Source organism: Pundamilia nyererei, unplaced genomic scaffold (genome assembly GCF_000239375.1).
Source record: "Pundamilia nyererei isolate P.nyererei 1_Seehausen unplaced genomic scaffold, PunNye1.0 scaffold00242, whole genome shotgun sequence".
In the NCBI taxonomy this organism is placed as follows: domain Eukaryota; kingdom Metazoa; phylum Chordata; class Actinopteri; order Cichliformes; family Cichlidae; genus Pundamilia; species Pundamilia nyererei.
Window position 1 is genome coordinate 667922 of NW_005187643.1, and position 15712 is coordinate 683633.

Here is a 15712-nt window from a genome sequence, read left to right on the forward strand (position 1 = left end):
TTTTTTGACCAGTTTTCACAGGAATCAAAATCATTTGATCCCCTTCAGCCGTTTCCCTAAAAGTGATGAATGTTTTTTACCCTTTTCGTGTCATCACAGCTTCTTTTGTGAGCCTATGCTTCTTTAGCAGGCATGCAGTCTACTCTAATGTCAGCAATGTCCTGTAGATCTGAACTATGATAGCTACTCTAATGTTTAATTTAAATGCATGCATTTTCCAGATGCACGGAGCTGCTTTTGATACAGCTCGGGGGTTTCTATTTTTACCTTTCATTTTTCAGAGCTTTAAATTTTGCATTGTGCGTTTTGAGCATCTGCTGCTTTAGTTATTTTCTTCTAGGCTAGGCTAAACATCCGGATCCAAGCTTTAACGTTTGTCTGTGATGTTGCTTCAAATGCAGTGACGAAGGACTTGATGGTGTGAGATATGATAAGTTCCTGCCAGACGACTGTGGATATGTTGGGACAGGTGAGCTTAAAAAAAATACACCCTGGTACTCCCTCTCAGGTGCTCTGGGCCGTTTCCTCCTTCTGCTCACCTTCTCCACTCTCAGCCCCTCCCTCTGACTTGGCCGTATCTGACTCAGCAGTGCCTCTGGAGGCGGTTCCCGGCGATGCAGCACCACGGAGGCTTCCATCAGGGGTCGCAGCTGCGAGCGAGTGAGGATTAGAGATGGGGCTCAAGGCAGAGTCAGGGGTTTGGCTAGCGCTAAGGTCGCCATCAGGGACCACAGTGGCCTCCAAGCCCTCGGAGTGCGATCCTTCAGAGATGGCTGGAGGGGAAGCGGCATTCAGCAGGGGCTTGTGGGAAGCGTAGGTCATCGCAGCATCTGTGTCGCTGTCCAGTGGGAGGCCAGAGCTGGTGAACTCGACTCCGGAGTCGCTCATCTCCAAAAAGTTATCTGAGTTGAGAGTGTGGTAGCGGCCTGGTTTGGACACCTCGAGGCCCTGCATAAAAAGAGGCAGAAGGAGATGAAAGGCAAGCTAAATATACAATTCAGAAAAGTTAGGATGCAAAGTAAGATGAAAGGAAAGATAAAGGAGGCGAAGAAGAGTAAAAGAGGAGAAAGTAGGACCCAACAAAAGATGAAAGTAAGACAAAGAAAAGTTGAAAAAAACAACAACTAGAAAGTAGAGAGGCGATAAAGCAAAAGAAAGCCAGGTAGAAGGGTAAAGAGGAAAATATTATACAGGGACAGAGGGCTGAGATGAAAAGACAAAAGAAGCAGGAGTCGAAGCGAATACAAAACAGATACCCCAAACAGGGCGTAGGAGACGAAGGAAGGAGGTGATATAGGATCGAAGAACGGAAGAAAAACAAGTGGTTAAAATTTAGGTCAGAGAAAAAAAGTGAATAATTTATGTACATTTCTCCAACCGTGTTTATAGACTTACCTCACCATCTCCTGCAGCCATCCCTACTCTTATGTTACATGGACACAAACAAAGAGATGCAGCAAAATGATAAAGAAAACACCCGAATAGATCAAACCACAGTTATACTAAATGTTTGGCCTGTAAGATGTGGGCTAGAAATCACATTTTCATTGTTGTTGTTCCTGAGATTCAAAGCTCTCTGTTGTCGCATGCATGTTGATGTAAGACAACAAAACTCAATTTAACATTAACTGTAAGACATGTTTGTAACAATAGACTAAATTTAATTTAAATTTTATGCGTTGATTTTTGAAACAACAAATTTAGAAAAGAACTGTAGTTTTATTGTGATATTCCACGTTGGAGAGCAAGAATTCCTGCGGGAGCTTGAATCAACCGTTTTAAAGGACTCCCTGAACCTTGACCACTTCACTTTCTTTACTCCTTTATTGCAGTTATAAACTTGAGTCTAATTTGTTCCACTGCCGAGTGCAGCATGTAAGGTCGATTGCATTTTAATTACTCTTGGCACTGAGGTGACATTTTATAGCAGGTAGTTTCTGAGCAATCTCAAACACAAAGATGGGCAATGATGTTTCTGCCTTTAAATCTTTTTAAATCTTTTTTTAATTAATATATTACTTTGAGCGCAAACTTTTCCAAAAGTACACCAGGTGTTGGACATTATTAAGCTTCAGATTGTTCTCATAATCAAGATCAAGACTTCAGTCTCAGACGATATTGCTCTAATCGTTCTTGTATCTACAGCTCTTATCACTAACAATTATGTAACCTATACAAGCTGATGGTGAAACTCTTCTTCTGTTGACCTATTAGCCTGATTTTCACGCCAGGACCAAACAACATCGCACAAAGATAAGAAGCTGGAGCCAAAGCTGAATTGTTTAGACATCCACTGATGGCACAAAAATGCTTATTCATCTGGCTACACACCAGTATTCTTATTATCCTTTATTAGCTGAACAAAAATGCATCTAGTTTTAGGTTTACACTAGTCAAAAAAGCAACATGAGTTTTATATCATGAATATTTGAATATGTTCTCCGTCTTTGTTTTAATCCATTTCTCAGCATATAATTTTAATCCCTTACATAACACAAACTTGAGTAGTTGTTGGTTCCTGTTGATTTTAGTCAATGGCAGGGCCGTAATTTGTTTACCGAGTACAAAAACGCTCACTTCAACTCCTTAGAAAAGGTTCAGTTTACTACATTATTATGCCAGTGGTCTCAAAAATACAAATAATCAGTGTGTGCACAACACTGTGATCAGTGTCATCATGCTGCAAATGACAAAGCTGCTCCAGGCCAGTTTATTTGCATGCCAGATGCCGGCGTGCAGGTCTGAACTGTTGCTGCAGCCTTACATGACCCTGAGAGCACCACGTCTGAACTTGGTGAAAATGTGACGAGACAAAGATCAGCTGCTCCAACCTGTACCTCTCTGCCAGCCATACAGCTGCATCCCAGGAAAATCTGGAAACACTGTCAGAGCAGAAAAGGCCCGAGATACTCAGGGTCGATGTAATCATCACTGGCAGCCACAACCAATGACCACTGCACAGCTGCAGGCTATACCCAGGAATGCAGAGCAATTCCTTAGCAGCTAATCCTTACACTTGTGCACTGCACAGATGGCTGACTGCTTGCTTCACATCCACAGGCCATCATGTTAAATGTCTCATATATACATATTTTATAGCGTTGGTCTATAAAATCTAATATAGCTCAAATTTTGAATACGAAAGTTAAAAAGGTAGCACGCCACAAAGTTCTCCAGCTGGTCGTGGGAATTGTACAGTTTTATGAGCACGTAAGAACCATGAGAGTGAATAAAGCCCAGCTCTGCAACAAACTTGCCCATTGAAAGCCAAGATGTGAATCATCTTTCTAGGCTCATCTGTCTTTCAGATTATGTGTTACTATGTTGAAGCATGGTTATTAAAATATCTATGAATTTGCAGCTAAAAGACCAAGTTTGAAGCTGTGATCTTTTAATTTCTGCTATGTTTTATTTATCATTTTAACATGTTTTTGCATTTTAATGGCTTTTTGTTTCCACCACTGACCTTGATGGTGACCTCTGTGCTCTCCATGGGTTTATCACACATCGACTGTGTCAGCGATTCCTCGGTGAACCTGCTGTAAGCCTCACGAACCACCTGCAGACACACACACAGAAAGACACATACAAACATGCAGGATGCATGTAAAGATCGACCGTCAACAGCAGCTGTTTACACATCGCTTGTCATCATACATGTTTTACGTTACTACAGGACAATGACACACATACACAGGCTACATTTAACTGCACAGAAAGCTCCTAAACAGAGATATTAAAAAGGATCCTTGTGTGACATGACAGAGAGCACTTCTTTGTCTTCATGTCAGGGATGGAGGTTGAGAGGAAACAGAGCCCAGGGGGGGAGTTACAATATTTCACAAGTGCCTATTCCCTTCAACTGCAGGGAAGACAGCATGGGGGCAGATTGAAGATAGATGGACTCAAGGTGCACTCTGAAAGTTTTAAAAAGGACAAGAAAGAGCCAGATGGATGTGCTAAAAGAGAAGGTAAAGCAAGAAAAATCGGGATGAGTGGAGATGTGTACAAGAAAAGTGTGAAGGCGTAAACAGGAGAGGTCTGTGCATTTTAAATAAACTGTCCATTAGTCAGCACAGTGGAGGGATAAGGACACAGACAGGGAACGGTGTGGATTACAGTCGGCATTAAGCAAACGACTGACTTTGTGCTTAGAGAGAGAATCCTGCTGAGGAGGCTGTGCAGATAAAAAAGATTAACTTCAAGATCCTTTATTAATTAAATAAAATCATACTTGATTAAAACTTGGTTGGCATCCACTTCAAGGTAGTCTTTCTGGTAAAGCTGGTACTCTTTTGCTTATTTTTTCAGCTCCCACAGGAACACCTGTTCTGATCACTTCAACGTGTGGTTTTATAGTGTGCACCGTATCTCTTCTAATAAAATCTGGGAGACGGATGCAAAGCTGCAAAAAGCCAAATCTGCCAAGAGCAATGGGCGGGCTAAACATGGAGGACTAAACATTTCCACCTTTTTATTGCGCTGTGTGCCAGCAATGACGTGACGTGGCACAAGGAATTCATGGTTCATCGAAACAGTTTAGAAATGCATGAGAACATGACCTTCAAGAGTATAAAGAAATTTTATTGCTTTAAAAGTTACTGTTATGGGTGGACTCGCAGAACTTTTTTATCATGCACGGAAATTTACTGTTGTTTGTTCTGTGGTGTTTGAAGGGTAAATGATTGAAGGAGCACACTGCTTGTCTCCAGTTTACAAAATTTTTAAAAATTCCTTTATAATATCTGCTAAACATAAAAAGGATGCAGAATTTTTTTTAAACTTTTTTTGAATAAATGCAGCTGATATGTTAGCAAGAAGTTCCATGTCTGATGTCTTTTTACCAGCGAGGGAAGCAAAGAAGTAGTACAAACAGAGGGGGAGGAGGGGGCTGGAAAGATAAACATGGTATTTGACAGACAGCAAGCAGGAGTAAGATAAACGTCAGTAAATGTGACAGAAGAGACTTAAAGTGGAAGAAATAATCAGCAGATAGTGAAGATGTACAGAAGAGAGCAGGACGGTGAGATGGATGTAATAAAATGCAAAGGATGAGACAAGCGGTCAGGTGAGGTGATGAGTCAGGCGTGATTGATCTGAGCTTCGTGTCGGTCTCTTGGGTTAAGTCTCGAAAGGTTGCTGACATCCTCTCACGCACGTCTGAGATCTAACAGCTACAAGAAAATCCATAACAGCGAGGCCGCCTGCTGTCATCTCAACCTCGGCTGTCAACACACAAACACACATCAAGCTCGCACACAACACCACAGCTTTAACACACATTAGAGATTAACACAAATGTACAGTACATCACTGGTGATCACAAACAAAACGTTAGGACTCACAAACATACACTCAGAAAAAGTAACCGCACAGAGACAAATACAGTGAGGGCTGGAAAGCTCTGCTGCTTTAACATTTCTCCCACAATCATCAGTAATCATGAAAAATGTAAATAATCACAGGTCAGAATGTGTTTTATTGGGTAAATATTTGTTAAAAAAAGGTGCAGGGAAATAAATGCAGGACGGCCAGGAGAGCACATCAGGGGAGGGGCTGAGATAAAGACTAAAGGGAGGGCACGACTATATAAGTACAGAGATAAGATACAGGTGAAGATAAATACGCTGAAACTTTGAAATAATATTCTAAACTTGAATGAACGAGGCAGAGGGAAACCCACAAGGCTTGAAGACACAGACAAAACTGAGGGAAATACTGATAACATCATGAAGTCATAAACCACAAACACAACAACACAATCACAAAAATCAAAAACGTCAAACACAAGGAAAGCAAAGAAATCCAAACTCAAAAGCAACTCAAATTTTTAACGTCCTGATTGAAACTAGATTTGACTGAAGCAACAGCAGCTGATATTTATATAACAGTAGTGAGCAGTAACAGTGACTGTAGTGTAAATGTAGTTAAAATAAACAGAGTGAGAAGAATCACCCTTTGATGGAAACTTAATTAAGGCTAAATTAAGGATGTTTTTTTATTTTGAAAAGCATCCATGACGCGGTATTTTTAGCCGTCTTTGGTGAGCGACTTCAGAGCTTTACTGGCTGGCTCACAAAGTGTTTTGTCCAAGCAGCTGACAGATTTTTTTAATTAACACTTTAAGAAGTGATATTGCTGAATAGCGCCTTAAATCTGTAAAGTCTGAAATGACTTTTTGGCGCTTTAAGTTGTAACTGTGAACAGCGTCGAAACTATTTCTTGTTTTTTGAATTGGAGGGAAACGAGTTTCCCAAATTTGGATGAAAAAAGTGTCCAACATATTCTAGGTGAAATTACATATTGCTTCATAAAGAGAGTGAGTTTTTGTAATATGTAGCATATTTTTAGAAAACCTATGTTCTTGTAATGCATAACTTTACTTTTTTAAGCCTAAATTGAGACTTGAAACAGTTTTACATGAGAAAATTTCTTGGAAAGGATTGTTAGATAATAAATCATAATTGAATGTTCCACATAATTTGTTTCTTGGAAAATGGAGGGTTCAGGCCAGCAGCCTGCTATTTATCTGTTAAAACCAGGGGAGAGTTAATCCCTTTAGGAGCTTGGCTTCGAGGCATAGCCTGAACTTATAAAGAGGAGTAAGACTGTAAAAAGACCGAGAATCACAGCTGTGGTTTTTTTGTGTGAAATCCTGTTACAATCACGTTTCCTGTGCATGTAAAATATGTGATAAAGGAAAAGTCTTGACCTGATTCACGCTTGTAAGATTTCTTTCTTTCTTTCTAAGGAGGAATTCCCCCGACAGGATCCAGAACACAGCATTTAACCATTTTTAAACTTGTTATACATAAATAAATGAGCAGAATGTTACACAATAAAACAATGTTTTTTAATAAGACTTTAAATCAGATCACTTTACAAACCTGATAGATTACCCAATAAGCACACAAACACATGCTTAACTTAATTTACCTGTGACCTGGAAAATTACAGACTTTTTCACTGTATTGCAGTTTTGTGTCTCTTTGAAAACACTTTCTAATTTACAGCTTGTCACATCCTGATACAGGAATCCATTTTTATTGAACTTTTAACCAGGGCAAATATGATTGTTGAGATTTTTCCGATGCACAGGGAATTATAAGAAAAAACTGCATCAGGAGAGAGGCGGGAGACAGCACCAAGGCAGGGTCTCCAGAAGGAGTTGAGGGGATAGAAAGAACTCTTTCATTTAACCTTTTCTGTCACTTTTTGGTTTGATTTATGTGTTAGAGCTACTGGGTCCATTTTCACTACGTAAAAATAAATATCGGGCGATCGTGGTTCAAGAGTTGGGAGTTCGCCTTGTAATCGGAAGGTTGCCGGTTCGAGCCCCGGCTTGGACATTGTGTCCTTGGGCAAGACGCTTCACCCGTTGCCTACTAGTGGTGGTCAGAGGGCCCGGTGGCGCCAGTGTCCGGCAGCCTCGCCTCTGTCAGTGCGCCTCAGGGCAGCTGTGGCTACAATGTAGCTTGCCATCATCAGTGTGTGAATGGGTGGGTGGATGTGTAAAGCGCTTTGGGGTCCTTAGGGACTAGTAAGGCGCTATACAAATACAGGCCATTTACCATAAAGTTCAAAAAAAAATCTTCTGTGACAGCTGGGATCAGCTCCAGCCGCACACAGACCAGAGCAGTTAAGAAAATGTATGTATAAGACCGAGCTCTATTAGTAAGAAGTGTTATGGATTATTTAATATTTTATAATGAAAAACAAAAGTCAAAGCCAAATTATAACAACAGTTTAATGTGAAAATAAAAAACTTACTTGTGAATAATGTACGGTAAGCAACTGGAAGAATAACGACCGGGCATCAAGTGATAGACTAATTTTTCATGACTGGTGTCATTAAGGAGTAAATGTAAAAGCAGCAAATAAATGGGGGGTGTCTCACATCATGTCACATTTTAATTTATTACTTTGCATCACTCGAGAAAAATGAACACATAACACTGAATGCAGATAAACACGCACACATTAAAAGGAAACAACTGACACACACACACACACACTTTCTGGGCTGTTTGGCTGCACAGGTAAAATTCTCTACGCAACAACAAGCAAACAAAATACACATACAGTACAATGCACACAACTCTTCAACACTGCCTTTCTGTTAGCGACTAAAACACACAAACAGCACGTACACCCACAAATATTACACTGCATATTTACCTTGTGATTCACGCCACACTATAAAACACCACCGAAGAAGAAGAAACGTGTGCACGCTTAGCTGGCTGGGTTTTACACTAGCAGTGAAGCTTCAGTATGAGCAGTTATCATAACCACACTGTTTATGAGTAACTGCAGTGCTCTGAGGTTTTACCAGCAGTGGGGGAGAGAAGAAGCGGAGGGAAGGAGCGGGAATATTTCACTGATGCTGGAACCAAAGCGCCACACGTGATATCAGCGTGACTTTCTCAAAGTTAGAAATTCCCAGCTGAAGTTACGCCAATATTGAGGAGGTTAAAGCCATCTCAACAGGTCATTCAATCACTATACTGAAGTTTAAAGATCCCCTCCAGACATGTGTGCAGACTCTGTTTAAAAGAATGATTCGAGTCCGAGTTTTTCCCTTAAAAAAAGGTTAATTAGCCTCCTGGAAATGCCTAAAATGACATAGTCGCCCTCCGTCTTAATGGGAAATCCTGAATTTATGAATACGCAAATGTCTTCCGCTTCAAAATTGTAATACTTTTGGCCTATAAGGTGTCTCCTATACACCACTGAAGGGTTATTTTCAATATATGTGCAAATCAAACCTCAAGTTTCCACATCATGCTAGTGAAAGTCATCTATTGAACCACAGCTAACTTCTAGTGTAGCATCATCATTCCTGCTTGAACACCTTAAAGTTATATTTCCAGACAAACTTTGAACACTGGAGGCAGAACCACTAGTGAAAATACAATTTCTGAGTGGAGGGAAACTTTTAAAAAAAATCAAAGTTTTTTTGGTTAAAGCAAGTAAAGCTGTTTCTGTTGTTCCCAAACTCAGATGGAGCCAAGCAGAAACAGCCCTCCTCTTCATCAACTGAGATTATTACTTGTTTTAAAAAACTTGAGACTTAATAATGGATTAAATGACTTGTTAAAATGGGCATTTCTGGTGTTTGCACCCCGACCTGGCTCAAAACTGTGACTGAAATCCTGCAAGACAATTCCTAAAGTTGACTGAGCTGTGAAACCTGAATATGATATAACATCTAAACTGATTTTCTTAATTCAAATCTCAATTTTTGAAAGTAAAAACAGAGGAACTGCCTAATTTTGTAGGACCACTGTGGAATATTGCATTCTTTACCCCATTAATGTAGAGCAATCAAACTCCATCCACATAATAACCTTATAAAGTGAATTAAAAAGGATGCAGCTCAGTCACATGACTACTGAAAGTCTGCAAGGATCACAGAAACAGTTTGTTCCAAGTCGTAGAGCCAGATCCACTTACGATAATTTATCGACTTTTTGTCAAATTAGGTCTTCGATCAACCTCTGCTTGTTCATTAGGATTGATAGCAGTTTCTCTCGTGTCCAGGATTTATCGAGTGTGCCGGTGCTCAATATCTTTAATGGCTTCATACAATCTCAAACACACTGAACACGTCGTTTTTGAAACTGTCACCAATGGTCGGGTCACACAAAAGCCAGTTGATCAAGGAACTTATTTGCCACAAAAGCAACACATCTGTTCAGACACCAAAACGAAGAAGGGAGAGCAGCAGTAAAAGAGGCCAGAACGCAATTCTCTCACCAAGAAGAGGCTCCGTGTGAGGCTCCTTAAAGTAAGAGGGAGAAAACGCAACGCACATGCATCAGCGTTAGCCGGGCCAAGAAATCAGAGACATCCAGCTGAGAGCATGAAGGCCTCTATTCACGCTCATACTTTCAATTCACTAAACGCTCATGAAGCTGAAGCAAGATAAACAACATTAACGCACCATAACAGTTTTCAATCTAACATCTTAAATATTTTAAAAAACACAGAGAGCATAAAAATCAGTGCGTGCATTTATGATTCTGTGATGACTGGAAGATACCTCATATTTTTATTTTTGTCACATTGTCTTTGGTTAGTAAAGCTAAAATGTATTTGTGGATTGGGGATCGTGCAGTAAATGCAAAAAAACCCCGCCTACATGGGCTAAAGACATGTCACCTAATCTACAAATAAAAAAAGTAACTGAAATGTGAAGCAGCGCTAAGATTAAGCCATAAAACATTTAGATTTTTGATGAGAATCCAGCTCAAAATGCAAAATCCGAAACATTAATTATCCATCCATCGTGACACAACTGTGAATTTAGCCTTTCCATTAAGTAATTAATGTGACATATTGTTATTGTAAACATTTGGTATCCTCTAATAGGATCTGCAGGGCCATCAGTCTCTGTGGCTGTAGCTGGTTTGTTTACAATGAGTGAGCCATCTGCCTGCAGCAGGTTTTTAATTGGTCCAATCGGTGTAAAGGATCATTTAATGGGGATTCTGGGCAGCAAAGTGTTAACGCTCTACTAGTTTTAATGACCTCACAGTCAGCTTTTAGTTAAAACAGTGAAAAACTGTTATTTTCTGTCTAAATTAGTTTGAAGCTGAACGATTATCCCTGCCAACTATTTTTAATTACATCAAAAGACTGAATTCTTATTTCTTCATTTATCAGCCAGACTGATTTAAGCATTCACTGCCTTTTCTATTAAATGCTCATAAAACTGATCTGAACATTTTCCTCAAACAGTTTGGTTGCTCATATCGAACCGGCGTCCCCTCGGCACAGCGATCAATTTCTGAGCGTGATGTTTAGGTGCTTTCTATAGGCGAGTCATCTGTTTGGTGCGTAATGGGGTTTTAATGGGAATCCATAAATTCACTTGGTTAACAAACCGCCTCCTGGGGACGCCGGGTGAGCAGCCGGGGTTAACTGTCAGCTCTTCTAAATCATCCAATCCGTCAGTTGATCAGCCGGTAATGAGCAGGTGAATCAAAGAAAGCGAGGATTTTAAAGAGCTGATTGGAAAACAGTCACCTGTTTGTTTTTGTCTCTGCAGGCTCAGCATAATTAAAATATATTTTATTCAAAATTGACATTTCAAGAATGAGAAACAAAATAATAACCACAGCTCAAAAAGGCTTTGTGTTATAACTACTTTTTAAAAACAACACAGACTCTCTAAAGGCTGATTAACGGCACTAAATTACTATAAATCATGAACAAATCAACTGAAAATCAAGTTTTTTTTACCTGGTGGGTTCTAAACAATTTCTGCTCCATTTAAGAGACATTTATTATGGATTTGTCTTTTTTTTAATTATTATTAAAATGAAACTAATCATGAGTATCCTGCACAGTGCAGTCTCTAAAGAAATACCAGAGCCCAGAGGCATAAAACTCTGTGCAGACTCACAAATAAAACTGTGTGAATGCCCACAGCAGAAAAGCATATTTATAAAGGCATCTGTGCTCTTTTACATTCTTAGTCCTCATGAAATGTTATGCACATGCACAAGCCTCATTTTGGTTCTGGTCTTTAGCAATAAATTCATCATTAACATATAAAAGTCACTCTTTGCACCTCGAGCTATTAATGAAGCAATTAAAAAATCATTTGAAGAAGAAGAGGTGGAGAAAAGGAGATGTGGATTCGCTGGTCTCACTTCTGCAACTGTGCAGTTCAGAGCAAAGGACTCTGGCAGAGGTCGGTAAGTATGTAAGCTACAGCTGTGTGTAGTACCCAGAATTCATCAGTGAATAAGAATAAGAATCGTATGATAACAAGAAATGGAAGTAAAAATCACAGTTTTGCAGTATCAGGCCTGACTTGCTACTTGCTCCAAAATCATGTGTATACATGGTCCGATGTCTTTATGTATGTCTTAATTTATCAAAACTAGTTTTTGTGTGTATGTGTATTTATGTTTATAAAAAAGGTGTGCATGTTTTTTCTATGTTATTTAAATTCGGGGTCCTTTTGTCTGTGTCAGCATCCCTGGATATCAGTTTTGGGAATGTTCCTTTGTAGTTCAATTCCACTGAGTCGTCCTCAGCAACGGTGATCTGTTTAATTTGGGTATGAACATGTTTGCCTGGTGCAGCACTGGAGGGGAGGAAGCTGACCAGCTGACCATCTTCACTCCCACAGCAGGAGCAGGACCGTCTGCCTCTCCCTCCCATCACAGACATCACTGTCCTGCTGCTCACTTTCTTTTACACCACCAAGAGAAATAAAGAACTAAAGATGGGGGTTACCTGTCTGAAAGCCTCGCCGTCACTCTTGCCAGCCTGCTGAGCAATAAGCGTCAACTTCTTGTTCTTCTCGTTCCTCTTATGTACTTTATAGATGCAGGACAGCAGGCACGCCAGCAGCATGAGGGCAACCAGGCCCAGCAGCGCGAGGATGGCCAGAGTCAGGGGAGGCAGCTTATAAGCTGAGCGAGACAGACGAGGACGGGTAAGGAAAAAACAACCATGGCGAGAAATAATGAGTCTTCTGTGACAACAGGAATGATGCTTCAAAACCCTGAAAGAACAGATATCAGCTTTCATCTCTGCCTCCTTTAAATCTCATCATTTTCTGCTGTTAACACGTCAGTCATCCGTGCACATGTGCCGGCAACATCCCCCGCATAAAACTGATAAGAAATAAATAAGCATTTAACATCGTGAACTATAATACAGAAAAACACAATTGCAGAGCCATGATAAATATCATGCGTTTTCTCCTCAGGAGGAAGTAAACGATCAGATGTGGGGATTTAAGGTGCTCTTATCCACTTGCATTTATTATATTTATAAATATTACTCACAAATGTTAAACTGGAAGTATTAAAGTAAAATGTCACTAATTTATTTATTATTCATTGGTTTCTGCTCTTCTGACTCCCTTTGTATTACACTTTATATAAAAATAGAAATACATCCAGGGCACGCAGGCACATAAATGTCAGCAGCCTGCAGTGTTGTACATCCTTCAGCATGTTATTGCTTAAATTATTAATATTTATGACTACACTGTGACACAGAAAGACCAGCTTCAGTGTCTGCTCTTTAAAAAAGGGAAAATCAGAAATGAATGTATAACAGCTGTATGTAGCCTCTGGACCTGAAATGCTAAGCTGCAAAAAATGCAGAAAAAAATGATTTTTTCATTTCCAGCAGGGGGCGACTCCTCTGGCTGAGGAAATCATCTCACAGCTCAGTTCATCTATGACTCAGCAAACACTTTCCTAATGAGTTTTTGATTTGAAATGCTAGCTTCAAGTCTTATTTAATACAACACAAGGTTCTTTTGTAATCTACGGTCCCATTAGCTGCAAAAAAGCTGGAAATGATTTCAGGCATCATTTGTCCTTCATTTATCAGTCAGAGGCACTTTCCTCTCTCTGTATTGATTCTGATGCTCCAACTTCTCAGCGTGAGTTTGAATACGATAAAAGTTTGATGTTAAGCCCGGTGCTCTGTCTCTCTTTGCTTCCAGCCTTTGTTCATGTAGTTCATGTTGTATTACACTGACTTGCAAACATGCTAGCAGCCCTCTCTGCGTCTTTATTTGCATTTTTACAATACAAAAATTATGCTAATTAGTTTATTATGCTTGTTAGCCAACAGCAATACAGAGCATGTTGTTCATTTAAATGTGTTTTTTCACTTACGGGCTACATCTATGTAGACAGCAGCTACAAGATGCCCAGCCAGGTCTGTCACATTGAAGACGCCCGAGTCAGACACTTGGACCTTCTTCAAGGTGAGATGTGAACCCTCCACGTTCACCCTGCCCTCCAGCAGCGGGTCCATCGGCGTCACCACAACCCCCTCGTCCACGATGGCTCGGCCCCGACTGTCTGATTTGGGCTTGAAGACGACGTTGACGCTGGAGTAGGGCAGGTGGAGCTGCATGTTGAAGTTGTCTCCATAAGCGAGGTGCTTGAAATACAGGTGATCTGTGGCAGACCAAAAAACACACATAGTTCTGTGTGTGTGTTCAGAGAAATTTAAACTTGATTTAACCTGTTGGAAGACTAATTTTTCTAAATGCAGCAAATATAAAACTTAAATCTGATGCTGCTCACCACAATAGCATAAACACAGGATATAAATGTGTCACCACAAACGTAATCATATGATTCTAAGCCAGCCTGCATTAGTGGGGGTCTGTGGATGCCCTGCTGTCCTAACCCAAGACAAGGGGTCAGCAAAATAGTTGTCTTTAAAACAGACCATTGTGCTGCACTGGTGAAAATTACATGTGGAAATGTTTAATAATAATAAAACAGGGATGTTTTCCCAGATTATCTTTAGGCCAGTGAGACCCAGGGTTGTATGTCTTTTGGACTTTTTAAAATCTTATTAAACAATATTCAGTTCAATTAAATTCAATTTTATTTATACAGCACCAAATCACAACAACAGTCGCCTCAAGGCGCTGTACCTATTACAGTAAGGCAGACCTTACAGTAATACGTACAGAGAAAAAACCAACGATGACCCCCTACAAGCAAGCACTTTGGCGACAGTGGGAAGGAAAAACTCCCTTTTAACAGGAAGAAACCTCCGGCAGAACCAGGCTCAGGGAGGGGCGTGGCCATCTGCTGCATGGGATGAGAGAAGGAAGACAGGATAAAAGACATGCAGTGGCAGAGAGCCAGAGATTAATACCTGTTTGGTTTTCTGTTTGAGTCTTCATATCTTACATTATCTTTTTGTTTCTTACGTTTAGTTACAGTTACTGCTCGTACAAAAGTATTAGTTTCCTCGGGTTCTTCTTTTGTTAACTTCTCATTTTGAGTTTACTGTTGTGTCTTCAGTTTCCCTGTTTAGTTCCTTTCTGTTTTAGTTTGTTAGTTAGTTGTGTTTTAAATTTAGTTTTACTTCCCTTGTGTCGACCTCCTGATTACTTTCACCTGTGCTTTGAGGCTCAGCTGTGTCTAACTCCCTGATTAACCCTCGGTGTCTGTGTTTATATAGCCCCAGTTTCCCTTCGTCCTTTGTATCAGCAACTGTTAATTTTCCCTCTTAGGTTCCTGCAATTGAGTGTGTTGAACATCTGTTTTGCATTTTGAGCCTCATTAATGAACTATGACATTCCTCCTAATAAAAAAATTTGTTTTCACTTTATTATTTTGTGCCTGTGAGTCCTGCGTTTCAGTTCCCTTTCACACCCCCGACAAACAGCAGTGGGCAGGAAGGACCCCACTCTGACTTGGTGGAGCACGGAGAAAATATTGAGTATGAAGCAACATATCAATCATTCATTCAATGAGTCTGCTGCACTGAGGCTGGACTGAAACATGGGATGAACTGATTAGAGGTTAATGAGTTTTATTAATGAAATTTGGTGGACATTCATCCTCCCAATGAGATAAATTACTCGTGACATTGAAACACAAAACCACACAGTTATGAAAAAGAAAATCTATATTACTCATAATAAAGTCTCCCACGAGGCTTAGCCGTATATTGTTATAATACTAGTTAATTAAAATGGTACATAACTACATTATCTGCATGAAAGTATGCAAATGTTGGCATTTAGCTCAAAGACCAGCCTCACAGAAGCTCTTGTGTTGCTGTAGAAACTCAGCGGTGTTTTAATTTCAGTGATATTTATCAGTCTTCAGTTGTAATATTTTGGCTCTGTAACCTTCACCAAAGTAAATGTGTTTTTGATTGAGCTCAGAATCCCTATAGGTGGGTTTAACCTTTTTTTTAA

At 40.0% G+C, this 15712-nt stretch overlaps 1 protein-coding gene across 2 annotated transcripts in view; it reads right to left on the reverse strand.

Moving 5' to 3' along the window:
• Positions 1–6: 6 nt before the first annotated feature.
• LOC102212390 (uncharacterized) overlaps positions 7–15712 on the reverse strand; it is a 25539-nt gene continuing 9833 nt past the window's right edge. The window contains exons 7-10 of one of the 2 annotated variants that reach the window (XM_005749354.1): positions 13656–13943; positions 12253–12431; positions 3467–3559; positions 7–948 (exon numbers count right to left, since the gene is read on the reverse strand). In XM_005749354.1, the coding sequence (XP_005749411.1) occupies positions 505–948; positions 3467–3559; positions 12253–12431; positions 13656–13943 (1004 nt within the window). In that variant the 3' untranslated portion in view covers positions 7–504. Of the gene's footprint in view, positions 949–3466; positions 3560–9759; positions 9785–12252; positions 12432–13655; positions 13944–15712 lie in introns of those variants that run through there. The other variant, XM_013914972.1, reaches the window with a different exon arrangement.